Here is a 22,110-nt window from a genome sequence, read left to right as displayed (position 1 = left end):
GAGCCGATACATAGCCCACCGCTTCGAGAAGGGCCTTTCAAAGGTGCGATTGGACCATGTGAGTGCCTCGGCTGACATGGACTCGTTGTGGAGTGCGGGGGTGACTGCCGAGAAGTTCTTTCCTCAAGGCTCGTTAAACTCCGAAGACTAGGGGCTGATAGACGAGGTCGGTCCCGTGGATAGTTTCGACGCTACTCAGGTCCTTCTGCAGAGGGCTACGACCATTATGGGCCACTAGAAGCCTCGGTGGTCCAAGCAGCAGGAGGACTTGGTCAGACTGAGGGGCCGAGTTCAACCCCTGAGGGATGAGAACAAGGTCCTGAAGGGGGAGAATAAGGTCCTTAAGGAGGAGAATACGGTCCTAAATACCGAGTTGCAAGCCGCGAGGGGGGATCTTGCGAGGGTGCAGAAGTCCCTGGAGATTGCTCTGCGCTCGAACGAGAACTATGCTTCTCAGGTGGGCGAGCTGCAAGGTTTGGCCTCCTCGTCCCGAAGTCGGGTGCGCTTCCTTGAAGATGAGATGACGTCTTCCCATGATCGGGTTCGCTCTTTGGAGGATGAAGTCACCTCTTTGAAGAGTGAATTGGTGACGGCGGCCGAGAGGCACCTTTGCGACGAGGTCGTGATTGGCGGCAAAGAGGAGGAGGTCGCCGCCTTGAAAACGGAGCTGGCGAGGCAGGAGGCAGAGAGAGCGGTGCTGGAGAAGAAGTTGGAGGAAACCGAAGGAGCCATCGTGGTTGAACATAGGTGGGGTTTCCTCAAGGCGAATCGCCAGGCAAGGTTTCTTGCCTCGGGGTTCGACTTCTCTTCCATGCACGTGGAGAAGGTAGTCCGCTTTGGGAAGCTGGTTAGGGAGGACGACCTTGAGGGTAGCTCTAGTGAGAACGCCTCTACGTAGGCCACTTTTTTTCGTAGCTGAGTTAATGTTTTTCTGTTTTACTTTTTGTTTGGAATTCAAGTATAGAACTTTGGGATATTGCTTGAGTATGTATATATATTCTTCTTTGCCTTTTTGCGTTCTCGCTTTCTTTTGCCTTTTGCGCTTTTTGGACTTAGTTTTTGTCGTTTGCGCTGTGGGACATGTGTTTGACGTCTTGATCACGGGTTTTTGAGTATGTCTCATATGGGTTCGAGCTCGACTTCAGATTTTTATTATTTAACTCTTGTAAAGGTTCGTACTCGACCTCCGATAAGCGTGCGATCATGTCGAGATTCGAACTCGACCTCGAATTTTCCTTATTTAACTCTTGTAAAGGTTCGTATTTGACCTCGAGTTGATCATGTTGAGGTTCGAACTCGACCTCGGATTTTCCTTATTTAACTCTTGTAAAGGTTCGTACTCGACCTCGAGTTGATCATGTCGAGGTTCGAACTCGACCTCGGATTTTCCTTATTTAACTCTTGTAAAGGTTCGTACTTGACCTTGAGTTGATCATGTCGAGGTTCGAACTCAACCACGGATTTTCCTTATTTAACTCTTGTAAAGGTTCGTACTCGACCTCGAGTTGATCATGTCGAGGTTTGAACTCGACCTCGAATTTTCCTTATTTGACTCTTATAAAGGTTCGTATTCGGCTTCAAATTGGAGTAAAATGATTTTATTAAGGTTTGAACTCGACCTTGGATAAGAGTGTTGAGGTTCGTATTCGACCTCAAACTTTAACGAGGTTCGGACTCGACCTCTGATAAGCGTGCTTAAGGTTCGTGCTCGACCTTAAATTGGAGTAAAATGACTTTATTAAGGTTCGAACTCGACCTTGGATAAGAGTGTTGAGGTTCGTATTCGACCTCAAACTTTAACGAGGTTCGGACTCGACCTCCGATAAGCGTACTTAAGGTTCGTGCTCGACCTTAAATTGGAGTAGAATGACTTTATTAAGGTTCGAACTCGACCTTGGATAAGAGTGTTGAGGTTCGTATTCGACCTCAAACTTTAACGAGGTTCGGACTCGACCTCCGATAAGCGTACTTAAGGTTCGTGCTCGACCTTAAATTGGAGTAGAATGACTTTATTAAGGTTCGAACTCGACCTTGGATAAGAGTGTTGAGGTTCGTATTCGACCTCAAACTTTAACGAGATTCGGACTCCACCTCCGATAAGCATGCTTAAGGTTTGTGCTCGACCTTAAATTGGAGTAAAATGACTTTATTAAGGTTCGAATTCGACCTTGGATAAGAGTGTTGAGGTTCGTATTAGACCTCAAACTTTAACGAGGTTCGGACTCGACCTCCGATAAGCGTACTTAAGGTTCGTGCTCGACCTTAAATTGGAGTATAATGACTTTATTAAGGTTCGAACTCGACCTTGGATAAGAGTGTTGAGGTTCGTATTCGACCTCAAACTTTAATGAGGTTCGGACTCGACCTCCGATAAGCGTACTTAAGGTTCGTGCTCGACCTTAAATTGGAGTAGAATGACTTTATTAAGGTTCGAACTCGACCTTGGATAAGAGTGTTGAGGTTCGTATTTGACCTCAAACTTTAACGAGGTTCGGACTCGACTTCCGATAAGCGTACTTAAGGTTCGTGCTCGACCTTAAATTGGAGTAGAATGACTTTATTAAGGTTCGAACTTGACCTTGGATAAGAGTGTTGAGGTTCGTATTCGACCTCAAACTTTAACGAGGTTCGGACTCGACCTCCGATAAGCGTACTTAAGGTTCGTGCTCGACCTTAAATTGGAGTAGAATGACTTTATTAAGGTTCGAACTCGACCTTGGATAAGAGTGTTGAGGTTCGTATTAGACCTCAAACTTTAACGAGGTTCGGACTCGACCTCCGATAAGCGTACTTAAGGTTCGTGCTCGACCTTAAATTGGAGTATAATGACTTTATTAAGGTTCGAACTCGACCTTGGATAAGAGTGTTGAGGTTCGTATTCGACCTCAAACTTTAATGAGGTTCGGACTCGACCTCCGATAAGCGTACTTAAGGTTCGTGCTCGACCTTAAATTGGAGTAGAATGACTTTATTAAGGTTCGAACTCGACCTTGGATAAGAGTGTTGAGGTTCGTATTTGACCTAAAACTTTAACGAGGTTCGGACTCGACTTCCGATAAGCGTACTTAAGGTTCGTGCTCGACCTTAAATTGGAGTAGAATGACTTTATTAAGGTTCGAACTCGACCTTGGATAAGAGTGTTGAGGTTCGTATTCGACCTCAAACTTTAACGAGGTTCGGACTCGACCTCCGATAAGCGTACTTAAGGTTCGTGCTCGACCTTAAATTGGAGTAGAATGACTTTATTAAGGTTCGAACTCGACCTTGGATAAGAGTGTTGAGGTTCGTATTGGACCTCAAACTTTAACGAGGTTCGGACTCGACCTCCGATAAGCGTACTTAAGGTTCGTGCTCGACCTTAAATTGGAGTAGAATGACTTTATTAAGGTTCGAACTCGACCTTGGATAAGAGTGTCGAGGTTCGTATTCGACCTCAAACTTTAACGAGGTTCGGACTCGACCTCCGATAAGCATGCTTAAGGTTCGTGCTCGACCTTAAATTAGAGTAAAATGACTTTATTAAGGTTCGAACTCGACCTTGGATAAGAGTGTTGAGGTTCGTATTCGACCTCAAACATTAACAAGGTTCGGACTCGACCTCCGATAAGCGTGCTTAAGGTTCGTGCTCAACCTTAAATTGGAGTAAAATGACTTTATTAAGGTTTGAACTCGACCTTGGATAAGAGTGTTGAGGTTCGTATTCGACCTCAAACTTTAACGAGGTTCGGACTCGACCTCCGATAAGCGTACTTAAGGTTCGTGCTCGACCTTAAATTGGAGTAGAATGACTTTATTAAGGTTCGAACTCGACCTTGGATAAGAGTGTTGAGGTTCGTATTCGACCTCAAACTTTAACGAGGTTCGGACTCGACCTCCGATAAGCGTACTTAAGGTTCGTGCTCGACCTTAAATTGGAGTAGAATGACTTTATTAAGGTTCGAACTCGACCTTGGATAAGAGTGTTGAGGTTCGTATTCGACCTCAAACTTTAACGAGATTCGGACTCCACCTCCGATAAGCATGCTTAAGGTTTGTGCTCGACCTTAAATTGGAGTAAAATGACTTTATTAAGGTTCGAATTCGACCTTGGATAAGAGTGTTGAGGTTCGTATTAGACCTCAAACTTTAACGAGGTTCGGACTCGACCTCCGATAAGCGTACTTAAGGTTCGTGCTCGACCTTAAATTGGAGTATAATGACTTTATTAAGGTTCGAACTCGACCTTGGATAAGAGTGTTGAGGTTCGTATTCGACCTCAAACTTTAATGAGGTTCGGACTCGACCTCCGATAAGCGTACTTAAGGTTCGTGCTCGACCTTAAATTGGAGTAGAATGACTTTATTAAGGTTCGAACTCGACCTTGGATAAGAGTGTTGAGGTTCGTATTTGACCTCAAACTTTAACGAGGTTCGGACTCGACTTCCGATAAGCGTACTTAAGGTTCGTGCTCGACCTTAAATTGGAGTAGAATGACTTTATTAAGGTTCAAACTCGACCTTGGATAAGAGTGTTGAGGTTCGTATTCGACCTCAAACTTTAATGAGGTTCGGACTCGACCCGACCTCCGATAAGCGTACTTAAGGTTCGTGCTCGACCTTAAATTGGAGTAGAATGACTTTATTAAGGTTCAAACTCGACCTTGGATAAGAGTGTTGAGGTTCGTATTTGACCTCAAACTTTAACGAGGTTCGGACTCGACCTCCGATAAGCGTACTTAAGGTTCGTGCTCGACCTTAAATTGGAGTAGAATGACTTTATTAAGGTTCGAACTCGACCTTGGATAAGAGTGTTGAGGTTCGTATTCGACCTCAAACTTTAACGAGGTTCGGAGTCGACCTCCGATAAACGTGCTTAAGGTTCGTGCTCGACCTTAAATTGGAGTAAAATGACTTTATTAAGGTTCGAACTCGACCTTGGTGAGAGTGAAAGAGGTTGGTTCGATCTCGTCTTCTATAAAAACATAAAATAAGAATATAGATTGAGCAAAATGAGTCATTTTATTGATTATGTCTGTGTGCTTCGTTAAAAACCCTCTCAGTCAAAGACTGAGGCTGGAAAAGAGTGCACAACTCGTTCATACAAAATTAGTTGAAATGGAACTTAAGGAAGATTACAGGGATCGGTCATCGGGCCAAGATCAGTGGCCTCCTTGCGGGTGATGTGAGCTACGGTGGGGGGATCCCCCTTGCTTTGCTTGCTGGACGAGGAGATCTTCAGACTCTCGGCGTAACACTGCCGAGCTGTCTTCTAATTTGCTTTGATGGAGATGATTTTCCCGTCATTCCCTGGGAACTTCATGGTGAGGTGTGGAGTGGATACCACCGCTCTGAGCTGATTCAGGATTGGTCTCCCGATGATGATGTTATAGGAGGTGTTGGCCTCCACGAGGAGGTATCAAACCATGATTCTCCTTGTATCCGGAGGTACTCCGAAAGTTGTCAGTAGGTCTACGTACCCGCGAGTGTGAACTCGCTCTCCTGCGAAACCGACTAGGGGCTCCGTGTGAGGTTGGATGAGAGAATGGGGACGTCTAGCCTGAGAAACGTCGGCCAGTACAAGACGTCGGCCGAACTCCCTTGGTCAATGAGTGTCTTTTGTACCTCCTAGTTGGCGACTTCCACGACGATGACCATGAGATCATCTTGGTTAGGGCTGACACCCGCGTAGTCCTCGTCAGAGAAAGAGATCGGCGGTGAACTTTGGTGCGAGGCCGAGGTGGTAGAGTGGATGCAATTGATATTCCGTAGGTGCCTTTTTCAGGCCGAGCTGCTGGCGCCTCCCCCGGTGAAACCACCTGCGATTGTGTTAATCACTCCCCGTAAGGGGGCTGTCCCTGTCTCCTGGATTATCTCGGCTTGCACTGCGCCGCCGGCATTTTGTTGGGAGCCAGAGGGTTGATCCGTGCGAGCTCCCGAACCTCAACCTTTGCCCCGCCCCCGACCACCATAGCCCCCTCGGTGACCCTACTGTCGCTGGATGTACTGGCCGAGGTGACCTGCCTGGATGAGCTCTTCGATACGATCTCGGAGCGTGCGACACTCCTCCGTGGTGTGACTGTGGTTCCTGTGGTACCGACAGTGCTTGGATTTGTCGGCGCTGTTGGGAGTGTAGCCTGGTGGTGGAAGGGCGAGTAGGTTGTTGTTGCTGGTTTCTTCCAGGATGTGGACTCTGGGTGCGTTCAGGGGAGTGTAGGAGTCATATCTTCCCCCTCTGTTTGCCCTGGCCGACTTCTTGAACTGGCTGTCATTGTTGACTTTGATTTTATCGTTGTGCCCCTGTTCTGGTTTTGCGGGTCCTTTTCCGCGAACCTGGTCACAGAAGGTGGAGTGTTCCTCCATCTGGATGTTGCCTGTAGCGCGGGCGCGGAGCTCGTCCATGTCGCGGGGAGACTCATGGCACAGGCTGTCGACAAATGGCCCGGGCTTGAGTGCCATGAGCATGGCATGTAGGGCGACCTCGGGGTTCAGGTTCCTGATCTTAATCGAGGTGGCGGCGAACCGTTCCATGAATGCCCGGAGTGGTTCGTCGTCGTTTTGCCTGAGATTGGCCAGGGCGGCTGAAGTGACATGGTGAGGTCGGCTCGTCGCATATTGCACGGTGAACCTCCTGACTAGGGTGCCGAAGCTATCAATGGACTCAGCAGGCAGTTGGGTGTACCAGTTAAGCGCGCCCCCTTGAGCGAGGTTGGAAAAACCCTACAGAAGATAGCGTCATTGTTAGTGTAGAGGTTTATCTGCGTCGTATACAGGTCGATGTGCTCATCTGGGTCCGTCGTGCCATCATAGCGATCAAAGTGGAGAGGCTTCCACCCATGAGGGAGTGGTGTCTCCATGATGCCATCCACAAAAGGGTGGCGGCGGAAGGTTGTCTGATCCCCTGGGATATGAGTAGGGGCCTTGCCGACTTCATGGGCCGACTTGTGTGTCGGTGCATGGGACCGATGTGTGGTAGGTCGTTGAGTCGGTGCCTTAGTTGCGGTCCGGGGTTGAGAGACTGAGTGCTCCTCCTCCTCATTGTGGTTGCTCGAATGAGGAGGATGATCGGAGTGGTGTCGAGGGATTTGAGCGCGGATTCGCTCGTTCTCGGCACGTAGCGCCGTCAGGTCGGCTTCATTAGCGGTACGCATTGCCGCTAGGTCAGTGTCGTGCTTGGCACGCATGTTTTGTAGGTCGGCGGCGTGTTGTTGCCGCATCTGTTCGACCTGGTCGATTAGTCTCCTCAACGCTGCTTCGTTATCCATGGTAGTTGAGTGATTTGTGTCGTCTGTTGTGCGTCTACTATGGCTTCTGGTGAAAACCATAAGCGTGGCCGATAAGATCTGTCTTGATCGGCCCCACAGTGGGCGCCAAATGTTCTTACCAGAAATCTGCTGTAGAGCTGATCCGCCAGGTAAGATCGGTGAGCCTCCTTCACTGGTACGCTTGATGCTCCAATATGGGGGTGGTACCTGCAAAAGAGACTCCGATGCTAAAGTTAGGGTTTGTATGAGTATGAATCTCGTATATATAATGCACGTACCTTGATGTGTATTAAGGTTTTGTTGGGCCTTGGGCTTGAGATTAGTTGTGATTTGATTAGGTAGAGAATCTCGCCTAGACCGAGATTCCCCGAGATCGGTTACGATCTATTTAAGTGTCGAGCTGACGTCGCGTGGCGCGTGTTCGAGGTCAGCTCGTACTGTGGTACCGAGCTCGGAGCTCAGCTTCGGAGTACGGATAGTACAACTTCAACGATATTACTCTTGAATATTATAATATTATTTTTTATCGTAAAAATTATTGTCATTTCTCCTAACATATTCTAATATATGATATTTTATCTATTTTTTGAAAAAAATTTAGTTAAAGTTTCATTAACTTTTGTTATATAAAAAAAAAAGTTATCACTAAAACACCTTTTACACTAATATCTCCTCAAAAATATAAATATTACACCATTCTTGTTTCTTATATTAAAATAAACATTTTCCCCCTTAAAAAATTTAAATATATTACACTTTAATAATTTATCTTTTAATTTACATATTTAATAATTATTTTAAAAATTATTATAATTTTTTTCTAAAATTAAGTATATATATATCTTAAGAAAATATTTTCATTATTATCTTTACAATGCATTTTTTAATTTATCAAAATAAAAAATAATGTATATATAAGTATAATAAAATCAAATACAAATATTAATATATTATTTAATCAATATATTTAATGTAATATTTTTATAAAAATTTATATAAAATAGTATTCTTATTATATAATATTAAATACATGTATTAAGTGTAATATATAAGTATTAAGATATTATTTTATTGATGTTACTAATATAATATTTTAATAATGTTTAAATAAACTAGTGTTTTATGAAAAAGTATTATTTATTATATCTAATTAATGTAATTCTAAAAAATATATATTAGATATAAATTTTTAAATAAATATATTATTAAATAAAATATAATTATTACAAAACTTAATATATATATATATATATATATATCGACTTATATATAAAAGCATGTATATATATAATTTATTTTATAGTTTCTATTTTATTTCTTATTTTACTAAATTAATTTAAATTCAATTATATATTTTGTAATTTTTTAATTCAATGAATGAATGACAATGAATTGAAAATATTTTTAAATATATTTTAATGAAAAGTATACTTTTTTATAAATAATTTAATTAAAAAATTGTTTTTATAAAGAATTAAACTAAAAATATTTTTTTTAAATCTTATAATGATCATTTTTTAATGATGTTAAGTTTACATATAATAAAAGTGATAATACAATACTTGTAACTCTAAGGCATAAAAGTGAAATTTATTTGATATTTTAATATATAAAATATGGATAGTGCAATACTTACATTTATTAAGTGAAGAGATTGTAATTTACATTTTTTTTTTGGAAAAGCAAAGAACAATTTATTAATATGAGACTACTAATGAGAACATCACAAGATATGATTCCTAGTAGCAGAAGAAACAAAACAAAATATTTAGATCCATAAAAATCTCTTCCTAAAACACAAAAATGCAACATCAAAACTAGATACACCGAAAAAGTTAGAACTATTGTAATTCTTCTAAGTACAACGTAGGTTGCTCAATCCACTTAGGAGAAATTGGCTCATGTAGCTTTTGCTATTATCCAACATCAAGGTCTTTACTTCACATTCTTCAACACCTTCTCAATATACAAGGACTTGTATTTTTAAAAGATACGTTGATTTCTATATAATCATAGTAACCACAAGATAGATCACCAAATCAATAATGATTTTTTTGCAACTTGCTACCTCTTATGATTCCCAAATGTTGTAGAAAGTGTGTCATACTATTTAAAGGTGGAGTAGAATACAAATCCCACCAACGATAACATTTTTTCCATACATGATATGAAAATGGGTATCCAAATAATAGATGCTTAATTGTCTCAAGCTCCAAATCACAAAATGGACAAGCAAGATCAACAACATCTATTAAAATCCTACAATGAAATAATAGATCATAGGTTTGTATACGATTAAGGAAAACACACCAAACAAAGATTAACACTTTTAAGGGAGCTCTAATCTTCAATAGCAACTTAAATGCTTAAATATCATATTCACCATGAACATTTTGCAATAAAGAATAACCATGTTTTGCTAATTATCAACCCACGTCGTCACCTTGCCACACCAACCCATTAATTCTTGGTTTATTTTGAGCAATATCAGCAATCAACAAATCAACCAATTTACCTTCCCTATCTAACAAATTACTTCTCCATAGTATGCTCCAAGTTCAATTAAAACCTTCCCATTTTTTCATGTCTACAACTAAAGCCTTTTCCTCTAAACATAAGGAAAACAATCTGGGATGTATTAATTTCATAATACTAGCAGAAGACCACTTATTCTCTTAGAATTTAAACATCCTCCCATTGTCTAAAGAACAAGAGAATGGCTTACTAAAACAATCATCTTCAAAAATTTCATCAGTTGAGTTAATCACATTAGACCATTATTAGGATAGCTTAGTCATTCCACATAAGTTAAATGGTAAGTGTATGGAACCATATTTTGGTTTAAGAATTTTAACCCATATGACATTACCTTCATTGAAAGATCTCAACCTCCACTTTACAATGAGTGCAATGTTTAATTTAGATATATTTTAAATTTCAAGTACACCAAATTCCTTGCTTCCACAGACTTGATCCCATTTGATCCAAATTATAGATTTATTAGCAATTGTAGAATCTCATAGAAAGTCTCATTGAATTTTGACAATTTTTTCCTGCCACTCCTTTGGATAACTTATAAAATGATAAGTATAAAATGATAAGAAAAAGAGAGAAATTGGAGATAGGGCTAAATTTATTAGAGTCACTCTACCTCCAATAGATAAACTATTTTGCTTTCAAAGCAAAAGTTTCTTTTGTAGCTGCACCAAAACAGGATTCCAAACCTCTTCTCTAATGCCATTCACTCCAACAAGCACCCCAAGATAAAGAATTGTTGCACTTCAACTGTATAGCACACCGAAATTATCACGACACCACGCTTTAATGTCCAATTTAAGCTTCTTTAATTTTTCTTTTAAAACGTACGCAACCCATCCAACTTCATCAAAACTTTTGTATCTTTATAAAACAAATGCCGCAAATTTTTTATCCATCAACCAGGCATGTATAAACTTGAAGGTTTTCTTGCCCCATTCAACACAATTTTCCTTGAACAGCACTGGACAGTGATATGACTGTCTAATACCAATTGGAAACAGTTTGGATATAAATCAAGCCATTCATGTGAGATTAAAATTCTATCTAACCTGCTGCATGCACTACCTCCGCTTCAGTATCAAGTATATCGACGACCAACTAGGCAAGTAAAAACATGTCATCAATGAACTTTGAAAATTCCTCCATCTCTCTTGTCCTTCCTACAACCTCACCATGAACTCCTTTTCTGTGAGCAGCAAATTGCGTTAAAATCTCCAACAAGACACCACAAACGATCTTGAGAATTAGCACGAATGTCTTTTAAGTACAAACCACAGAACCCTTTTTCCTGATTGTGAACAAGGAGAATACATGCAAACAATGACCCTAGGGCACTGTTCTTGACGCCAATTACCCCTTACACCCACAAAACCATCCCCTTCAATTTCCTCTATAACACAAAATTCCTCCTTACTCCAAATACATAGCAAACCACCAGAAAAATTTATTGCAGGCCTACTTATCCAGCCAATATTACAGTCACCCCAGATCGCAGAATAAATCCCAATATTTACCGCTTCAATCTTTGTTTCCTGAAGGCAGAGATAATCGACTTGTTCTCTATATATATACTTCTCAAACCTCTCTACTTCCCTTTTCACTTAAATAAAGTAAATTATATGTTTTGATATAAAAAAAAAATAATGCAATACTCTTATCATTCAAGAGAAAATAACATAATTTACTATATTATTTAAGTATTATTTATCTTTTTCTTTATTTTGAAATAAAATATTTTATTCTCCTTTTATTATTTAATTTCATTGTAAAATAATGACATATCTTTTATCTTTCTATATCAATATTTTATTTATTTATTATAGTCTTAATTATGAAGATAATTATATTATTTTATTTAATATCATGAAATGATAAACTATTATGATCAGTCTAATCATGACAAGGTTGGAATAGTATATACATTCAAATCTTAGTATTATTATTATTATTTTATTTAATAAAAAATTCAATGAAATAACTTAATTAGTTCTTTCATTTATTATGATAAAATAAATAAATTCATGAAAAAATTAAATATTGTGATCTAAATCAATTATTGTGATCTAATTCAATTGATTGAATAAGATGCGTAAATATTGTTGTAAATTTCTAAGTGCAAAGTTTGATTCTTATAAATAAAAATAAATAAATGGTTTTATTTGTATTTCATTAGGATTTAGTAGACTTTTAGAGCAAAATTAATATGACATTTTACTAAAAGATCATGGTGATTATTTATAAATTCAGGAGGTTTCATCATGTGAATTTGATATTTAATAAATTTTTTTATATAAGCAAATGTTATTGTATTGATAAAATTAGCACAACTTAGCACAAGATGTGTCGATGGTTTTGCATCAAAGGGATGCATATGCAATAAATAAACAATCTTGATAAGTCCTAAAATTATAATTTTTATTTAGTCCAACAATGAATATCCTCAAACCCAATAGACTAGAGACTAATTTTATTCAGATACTTAATTAGTCCTTGTGTAAGATTAATATCTAGCTAGCCTAGTGAATTGAAAAATACTTGTCGTGGGAAAAAAAACAAACTATATTTACCGGAATACACAAGTAAAAAATAGCTTTTCACATCGACGAGCCAAACTTGATTGGGACTAAAATGTCTTACAACAATCTTGACTTCATTCTTTTTTATCCATGTGTTTTTATCGAGTCTTCTTTTGTTTTGTTTTTCCCCCTAGTTGGCTTCTAATTGGATTGCACTATTAGGCTAGCTCAATTGACTTTTGGTTTTATATATGTTCATCAGAACGTATGAATGACATGCTTTAGAGATGTCCCACATTAAGTACTAGACTATGTAAAGCCAACAAGGAAATGTTATTATTAATTTGCATCATATCACTATGGGTAAGTAATATAATAGGTTGAAATTAATGTATAATATTATAAGACTTTGACTAATTTATATCCAATTTTGTAGGTAACATTAATAAATTAAAAAATAGAAATTACCTTGATTTTTTAATTACTAATCATAATTTTTTAATTTTTAATTTTAGAGTTTAAAGTGAGTGTATGTTCGAATTGAGTTAAATGTAGAGAATTTTTAACAATTAATTATTAGGCAAATTCCCTGCATTCTCTAAATTAAACTGTTGGTTTCGTCTTTGAGTAGATTAATACATTATAAGCAAATACACATGTAATCCTTGGTTTATGAATAACATGAAACTAATTATATGACTTATTATTTAATATTTTGTTATTTTAATAGTTAAATAATATATAAAAAAATTACTTTTGTACCCATATTCTATTTATATTTGCAAAAATTTCATGTTTAATATTAAATTTTAAAATATTTTCTTTTCAATCATAAAATTAGAATATCATCAAATTTTACTTTAAACTCATACAATGTGATTATAAAATAATAATGTTATAATAAATTAAAATAATATAAGTTTATTTATAATAGTTAGATTTATATTTTAATTTAACAATTTTTTAGGAATAACATAAAAAAGTAACATGTTAACATTAGTTAAAACAATTGTGTTTGTGTTTCTTGACTTTCTTCTTCTTTGTTGAATTAATAGGGATTGTTAATTAGCATTGTGCTTTCAAACCATATTAGATTTTTATCACCGGCCCAATGTGAAGAATGTAAAGTTATTAATAGATTGTATGTAAGTGCGAGAGTGGTTAATCCAAAAAAAGTTTAGTCTTTCTTAGACACAATAACTGAACACTGTAATCTTTTTTTTTCTTCCATCCTAACTGACGTGACATCATTATCACAAATAAACATTAACAATTTAAACTAGGCTCGAGTAAAACATTATAGAAAGTTAATACTATGCAAGATATTTTAGTCAATTGCATAGTGTAAAAGATGAAGTCAAACCAATGAACAATGATTCGACACAATTGTTTTTCTAGCTAGTTTATACACCTCTTTATTTTTTGTCCCCCGATACTTTTTTTTTTTTTTTGGACTGCATTTGAACTTGTTCACAAAGTTGAATGAAACTGTTTGGATGTGTTCCATTTGTGTAGAACATGGCCAAAGACATCATAGAATACTACCTCAATTTCAGTTTGAGTGACCTGCACATACATGAATCCTTGGCCATCGTAATACAACTTCATCTCTTCTGGCTTCCACCAGTTTAATTACAACACCCCTCCACGCCTTCGACCCACTACCGCTAGTCAAAAATTGAATTCCACTGAAATGAAATTCATGTGCACATTTAATTGTTAAAGTCTGTTTACTAAATTTCTTTTATATGTTTTCTTCTCCAGTAAATATTTTTGAAAAAAAGTATCCAATTAAATTAAACTTTATATATGCATGATTGAATATTAACAAACCTGTCAAGACTGGTTATGTGTTGTAGGCAGTGATCGTGTCCATTTATGAAAAGGTCAATGTTGTTTGCCTGAAATCAAATTTCAATAGACACTTAACATTAAGTTCGTGGAAGCTAATAATATAATTATACAACCTTAACAGTTCGTGGAAACTAATATAACCTGATCATATTTTAGAGTTACCTCGAGAATTGGAAGAAGGTGCTTTACAAGCTCCTCCGTGTCACCGTGCACGCCGGCACTTCTAATTGTATGGTGACCTACCACAATCTTCCACTTCGCATTTGATTCTTGTAAAGCCAAACCCACCTCCTATTTAAATTTAAGTCTACACGAATTAACCGTTGAGCATCGAAATTAAATGGTTGTTCAAATCATTCGTACGAAATTATAAAAATAAAAAAATAAAAAATCTATCGTCTGATTCCTTTTCTTTTTTTTAAATTTAATTTTCGTTATATTCTGAGATATGATCAGTGCTAAAACCTTGAGGAGGTTGGAAATGTAGCGTTTGCGAGGCCATACGTCTCTCCAATCATAAACATGGTCCCCAGGATCTGTGAAATATTTGTCCACAAACGGAGTAGTATCTACAAAAGAAAAACTCCGCAACTTCTGAAACATAGAATGTAACAAATTAACCACATCAATTCATGTTACTTTACTTGAATTTATTAATATATATAATCTTTCTACAAATTGAAATTAAGAAGCAAAAAAGAGAGGTTTCTTAATTTTGAGCTGCATTGACGATAAAAGATCTCATGCAAAGCCATCTCTTGTCAAGATTTGTGAGGACAGGACTTAGCTGTGCCTCAACATTACCCCTATAGTCGTGGTTGCCCAAAACTGCACAGAACCCAAAATGTTACATTAAAAAAATTAAAGACATTATTATCGTTGGTCTCGAATATCTGATCTTTCATTATTACTTGATAAAATAAGAAGCGTTCATTTCACGTGTAGAATTGAAATTCATATTTTATGAATTTGAAGGCTTACCACTGTACCATTGTTTCTGCAAACTAGAAGCAGTGTAGATTTTGGTGAATGATTCTTCAAAAGCTGGATCATCTATGCCTGTCAAGCCACTGTCGTAAAAATTGTCGCCGGTGGAAATCACAAAATCGATGTCCAATTGCTGTCCAATAACTCCCACCTAAGAAAAACTAAATTCAGTTTAGCTACCAGAATAAATTGTTTTTGTTAGAACTCAGGCAAAAGGACACATGACAAATTAACCATCATTTGCAGATATAGAATCAGATTGGATTGGTTGGTCCAAACAATTCTTAAAATTGTTAAAATTAATCAAAAACCTATCAAAATTTAATAATAATTGGGGACAAAAGAATGATTTCTATATATTAATAATTTGAAAATTAAAACGTTTTTAAATAATTAAAATTCAAGTACAAATTAAGTGGGTAAACGAGTTTTTATTATATAATAATTTATTGTAAAAACATTATTTAATAAGATATGTAATATAATTTTATGTTAAATTATTTAAGAATTTTAGTTCACTTAAAATTTATAATTTTAAAAATAGATTTAATTATAATTAATTCACTTTATATTAAAGATTTTAAACATTTTCAAATGAATTAAGCATAGAGAAGCGTTTACTACCGTTTTTAAAAATCATATTTATTTCGAACGTTAAATGCACCATTTTCTTTTTTGTTGCCCGGTATGTTCTTAAAAGTGTATGTGTTTAAGAAACATAATTATATGTGAACCATAATTGTTGATATAATTATCATCTCACGTTAAAAGAAAAATACTACTAATTTGAAGGGCAAAATGTTAAAGTAGAAGTTATTCATACTCTTCTTTGAATATTAATGATTATGCATAAAAATAACTTGAAATTTGAGTTAAATTTGTGTATTTACCTGTTCCTCAAATATGATATTCGTTTCCCTATTAAACAAAAGTTAGGTTGCTCATTGGAAGTTTGTGACCAGACTTGGGTCTAATTTCAAAATTAATTAATCTTTCAAACTCAATAAACTCATTTGTTTAAGTAAATTTCGAATAATATAACCGTTAAGCCTATTACCACCCGTTATACACAGCTTGTTTTTTCAACACACCAATAATATAATCATGAGATAATATACAGTCCTAGATGCTTCTGTCCAAATAAGAACTAAACTACTTGCGCCTGCATAGGCTGCATGATTTGCCTAATATTATTTTTTTTTTCGTTGCCTCTTTGTTATTATCATAATACTTAATAAATAGAAAAAGAGTGTGAAAGGAATCTGCATACAGTAACAACACTTTGTATAGCAACGAAAAACACGACATTCTTTGGCTCTTCCTGTACTAATAATACATATATTATTAAAGTGAAATATCAATTTTATTTAAAATACAACACCAACAATAGAGGCACGTAACTAAAGTTTTATCTCATGATATTATTAAGAAAATAAACAGAAAATAAGAAGAAGAAAAAAAATGAAGTGAAATAAGTATAAGTAATTTGAGGGGAAATGAATATGATAGTTGCTGAGCAAAGATACCTGAAATGCAAGTTGAGATTGGTTATAAGCTCCTTTTCTTCCCCAATCTCCGATGACCAAGAAGCTAAGTGAAGCATCGGGTTTAGGTTGTTGTTGAAACCGCTGAAGTGCAACCGAGAAAACAACCAAAGACAAGGTTATGGCACCAATCAAATTGAAAACAAGCAGTTGGGTCATGGTGATCGAGGTCAGAGAATTATGGGCATGCACTGCAATATATATACTATGCCTCGCCATGCAAAATGACAAGCTAGCTAGCTCAGCTGTCAGGGTATTTTCAAGAGTGGTAATGCAAATCATCATGTGACATGTGTATATATATCATTGCTCTATTTTTTAATTCATTTTAATAACACTTCTGTTCTTAATTACCACGTGAAACAACACCTAAAACACAATGTTTCACCTAAAACACAATGATTTCATGATTACAACTTGGATTTTATCTTGGCCCATCATCTTATTGGTGTTATGGGCTGAACAGATTGTTGAGATTTCCGTTGAAATACTTTTGTTATAATTGTAAATCAGTTTAATTCTATCAACGGTCTCAAACACGACAAGTATACCGGCTGTTCAAGTAGTAAAATTATCGTATCCACAAGGATTAGAAGGTAACATAAGCATTTATTGACTATTCGTGACTAAAGAATAATTCCAATTCCATAGTTTGTCATGTGAATTCAAGGTTATGACTATTGGAATGAAAGATATATAAAAATATTGGTTTGTGTGTGGAAAAGGATAGAAATGGTATAATGATTTTGTGAGGTTGTGAGGGTCAGACTTCACCAAACGTTACACTAATGAATCCTTAATCTCTTGTTACATACATTGCTCAGTCAACCCATAAGTTTACTCAAACTTAATTCTTTAGAGCAAGAGCCTAGGTGCGGATATTGAATATTAATCTCTTGAGTACCCAATATCTACACCCGCATTACGGGCTAGGGTTTAAGACTACTAATGAGTCAAGCTCTATCCCTAGATACAATCCCTACTAGGCATATGTTTCAGAACTAGTTTCAATGGTATTTCCCAATACTCAATGGAACCTTAAATCATGCAAAGGGTGATCAATCTAAAGCAAGCATTAAACATCGAAACGTACACAACAAAGAATGAAACAACATGTATATATATCATTAAAAACGTAAGGATTACAATATAGTACGTTGGTTACATCTAACCCCACAAAAATGGATAGAACCACTCAACAATGATGGTAAATACAAAATAGAGATGAAGGGAGAAATGAAGAACCGAAGGAAAGATCCACACACGAACGTTCCCAAGCTCTGAGAATCCCTTCTACAGCTCCAAGGAGACGCTCCTGCGTGAATGAGGGAGAAACCATCCAAAATGGCTTCAAATACGAGCTTGGGAAGATCAGATTAGGGTTTCGCGCTCGGCACGTAAGTCTTCACGCCTGACGCGGGGTCTTCCAAATACTCTCTGCCTTAGGACACGCCCGGCGCAATTAATTTTACGCCCGGCGCAGATGTGGCTTTGCAGAGGTGAGACTGTTTTGATCACGCCCGGCGCGGGTCATGTGGCGCCCGGCGCATTCACTCTTCTCTACTCCTTAGCTTTTTAGATTTCCAATCCAAAGGATCTTCAACTTTCCACTCTTCACTCAATACCTGCACAAAAAATAAGGTGGATTAAGGTATTGTTAGATGAATTTGGGTTAGTTATATCTGCACACAAAATAAACAAAAAAGAGAACAATTATATTGCAATGGTTCAGAGGATGAATGGAATTGTTCAATAAGTCTCATCCAAAAAGAAGTAAAATTGAGACTTAACACAGATCATGTCGCTACCATCGATTAATTGCAGACAAGTCTGGCTGTTTCTTATTAAATTTGTCCAACTTTGCTTTTTCCCTTTTCAGTTTAAATAAAATTAAAACTAATTAAAAGTAAACAGAAAAGAGGTAATTAATTGCTTATTAAAAAATGATAAATCAATTATCATAATCATCTTTGTTAATTTCAAATTTTTAAATAATATAAAAAAAAATCAATATTCATTTTATTACAACCGATTCATCATTTATCATTTAATTAGTAAGTAAAATGTGTATACGCACGAGAATTTTCTTTTTCTAACTACTTATTAAAAATGTGTCGTTAAACATCTTTATATTAAATGAAAAATAAGATGAAAATGTGTATAAAGAAAACAATATAATGAAAATTTTATATTAGACACAAATAAATTTTATATTTTAAAATTCTTGTAATGTCACAAAAAATTGTCATTTTATCTCCGGTCAAAAATATTTAATTGAAGAATATATGATATTATATAAAATGTAAACATCACACTCTATATGATTAGATAAATGAGTTATAAAAATTTATTCATAAAAATAATTAAAATCATATTAACATGGATAAATATTGTATTATTTAATTAACTATTTTGGAGATTAAATTATAAAAATATATTTAAAAAATAAGAAAAATGAAGCAGTTAAATATAATAGTTGAACTTTCACTTTTTTTTTTTAGAGATATACACTATTGTAACATATTTAAAGTGTGATTATACATCTAATAAATATAATAGATAATTCAAGAACTTAGAAAAAAAAAATACTTTAGAGAACTTAAAAAATAATTTATTGCCAAAATTTCAATAACAAGCAAAGTTTGAGAAGAATATATTGAGATTGGAAATATGAAGTACAATTGAAAGTCAAATAGAGAAGATGAAAATTTAAATATAAAAAAATGCAAATTATTTTAATATTATCTTTCTTCTATTGTTTAAACGTTTAAACCAACATTTCACATACTATATGCAACTAATTACAAAATTTATCTTTGATACCACTTTTCTTTTATCTTTATTTCTATATTTAATCTTTTTAACTATTTAATTCTTTCAATATTTTGAATATTCTTGATAATATTGAAAATTATTTTTATTATAAATTTAGCCTTAAGTATGTTAATTTGAAAGTTATTTAGATTTTTTATAATAATTTTTATTATTTGAAAATTTAAAATTAATAATTTTTGCCCCTATAATTTTAAAAATATATGTTTCACTAATATGGATAATAATAGTTAAATTTTGTGTACTATTTTCATTCATAGGTGAATTTTGGTGTCATATTCCAAATAACATTGTTAGGTGATTTTAGTAAGTGTACCAATTGTACAAGTAGTTAATAATGAGTAAATATTGTCTTCCAAAAAATTTGTATAATACATGAAAATAAATGTATTTAATAACTAATCTAGACTAAAAAATATTCTATTAAATGATATTGGTTGATAAAAGAAACAAAAATCATTTAAAAGAAAGGTAAAAAAAATTGTATTTTTGCAAACACCTAGAAGGCTTAGATAAGAAATGAAATGGTATGTAAACCTTAAATCCTAAATTGTATGGATTACACTTTATTGAAACTTAGTCTCATGCATTTAAAACACTCAAATCTTCTTCCACATTTAATATTAATATTAATTCACTAATTTACTCATCCTAATTTCTTAAAAGAAAGAACCTTAGTTGCCTTATTAAATATCAATTTATTGAATACCTAATAAAGGAACTTGCATTAATAAAAATGATTTAAGACAACTAATGGATCAAGTTTTATTCCTAAATACTAACTTCACTGGATATTTTGTTTCAGTTCAATATTACAAAAGATATTTCTAATAATTAATGAATCAAAAATCAAGCTATGGTTGTTCACTCCAGTACAAACATTAAAATTAGAAACAAAATACTAATATTGAAAAGGAAAGACACATACACACACATGTGTGTGAGTGTGTATAATAATAATCTTCAAGGATGTCTTCTTTGGATCTTACTTCTTCACTTTCATGTGTCCTTTCTTACTTGGTTTGCTCCAAATGCACTTCCTAATCAAATGTTAGCCAAAAAATTTGGATTAGTGGTATAATTAAGTAATGGTAACCATTTTAATTAATTGTAAAAAAAATCATTAAAAGGAAGACTAAGCTAGTTAAAAGCTAAAAAAAATTGATATTGTTAATGTAAAATGACCAATAATTATAAATATAAGAAACCAAAAGTAAAATTTAAATTTAAATAATTTAAATTTAAGAAACCAAAAGTAAAATTATCTCATATTTAATGGACTAAAAATATATTTAATTATAAATTTCAATTATAGAAAATAAAACATTTACCAAGTACACTAATTTTTCATTAATTCAATTAGACTCAAATCCCTTAAACAAAATCTTCTGATCCAAATTCTTGACTAAAATTAGTCATCGATGGTAGATATTTTGCATCAATAGTATGATGATAGAAAAAAAAAAAAAAAAAAACCTTTATCCTATACACTAACATGTTTGTTTATGTGGGTTTGGACTTGGATTCTCTAATGCTTTGTTTGGAGAGGGAAAAGAATTGAAAGGAATAAGAGATAATTTAGTGAGAATTGATTTGATAAAAATGGATAGGAAATAATTAAAGTAGAATTTGTAGTTATTTGATAGAGTAAAATTATGTGAAAAATAAAGAAAATTTAAATTTTAAAATTGTATTTTATATAATTATCTTTTTATGTAAAAATAATAACGTATAATATTACCATTTATCTTTCTCTTACATTGAAGCGGGACACACACACATATATAATATAATAGCATAATTGGTTATATTAGTTTGCATAACTAATTATGTCACCTCTCAACCTTCTAGACATATATATACACATCAAGTAACCAAAAATCAAGCATAATCCAATATCACTTCAACATAATTGAATATCCTTTCACCATAATCGAATATCACTTATTTTTATCCGATTTTAATGAGAAGTAATGCAATATGACTTGTAACATAATCCAATATCAATGAGGTCATATATGTTATTGTCAATGACCCTTGTCTAGTTTTACGAGAATCTCTTCATGTGAAAGGGTGATTCTAATACATGAACCCACCATTTATTCATCTCAAATCCTTTTTAATTTATCTCTACCAAGCATGAATAGTTTTATTAATTTCTCTCTAATTCATCTTTTTGCCCTCAAATTCCTCTTAAATCATACCCCCAAAACACAATGTAAGAAAAGTTTCATGTTTGAGTTTTATATATAATGGAAAAAGTTTGATTGAAATTCTATAGTAGATGTTTGACTCATGATACATACACTTCATTTTTTATAAGTACACCTCTTTTCATTTTTTTTAAAAAATAAATTTCTAATCCTTAATTTTTTTTCTTTCTAATTTTTTAATTTTACACTTCTAATGTTCAATTTAACACTTTATCCTTTTTTTTCACACACCTCTTTCCTTCCTATTTTTAGTTTTCACATGCATTTCCTTGTCATCACCCTATTTTTTACCTATTTTAGTAAGTAATTTTAATTTTTTTGATTTTTACATTACTATCTTCTCTTCTTTCCTTTTTGTTTTTACACTAGTACTCTCTTCCTCCCCT

The 22,110-nt window shown here is 34.5% G+C and overlaps 1 protein-coding gene across 1 annotated transcript; it reads right to left on the bottom strand.

Moving 5' to 3' along the window:
* Positions 1-13,495: 13,495 nt before the first annotated feature.
* LOC109805278 (purple acid phosphatase 8-like) lies at positions 13,496-17,633 on the bottom strand. The gene is given in 8 exon segments (XM_020367304.3): positions 13,496-13,926; positions 13,928-13,982; positions 14,128-14,195; positions 14,311-14,439; positions 14,614-14,742; positions 14,870-14,976; positions 15,130-15,286; positions 16,662-17,633. Coding segments are annotated over 8 exon segments (1,110 nt in total). The 5' UTR covers positions 16,965-17,633; the 3' UTR covers positions 13,496-13,764.
* Positions 17,634-22,110: the final 4,477 nt, after the last annotated feature.

This window comes from Cajanus cajan, chromosome 2, assembly GCF_000230855.2.
Source record: "Cajanus cajan strain Asha chromosome 2, NIPB_CcT2T_4, whole genome shotgun sequence".
NCBI lineage: Eukaryota > Viridiplantae > Streptophyta > Magnoliopsida > Fabales > Fabaceae > Cajanus > Cajanus cajan.
This window is presented reverse-complemented; position numbering and strand designations above follow the sequence as displayed.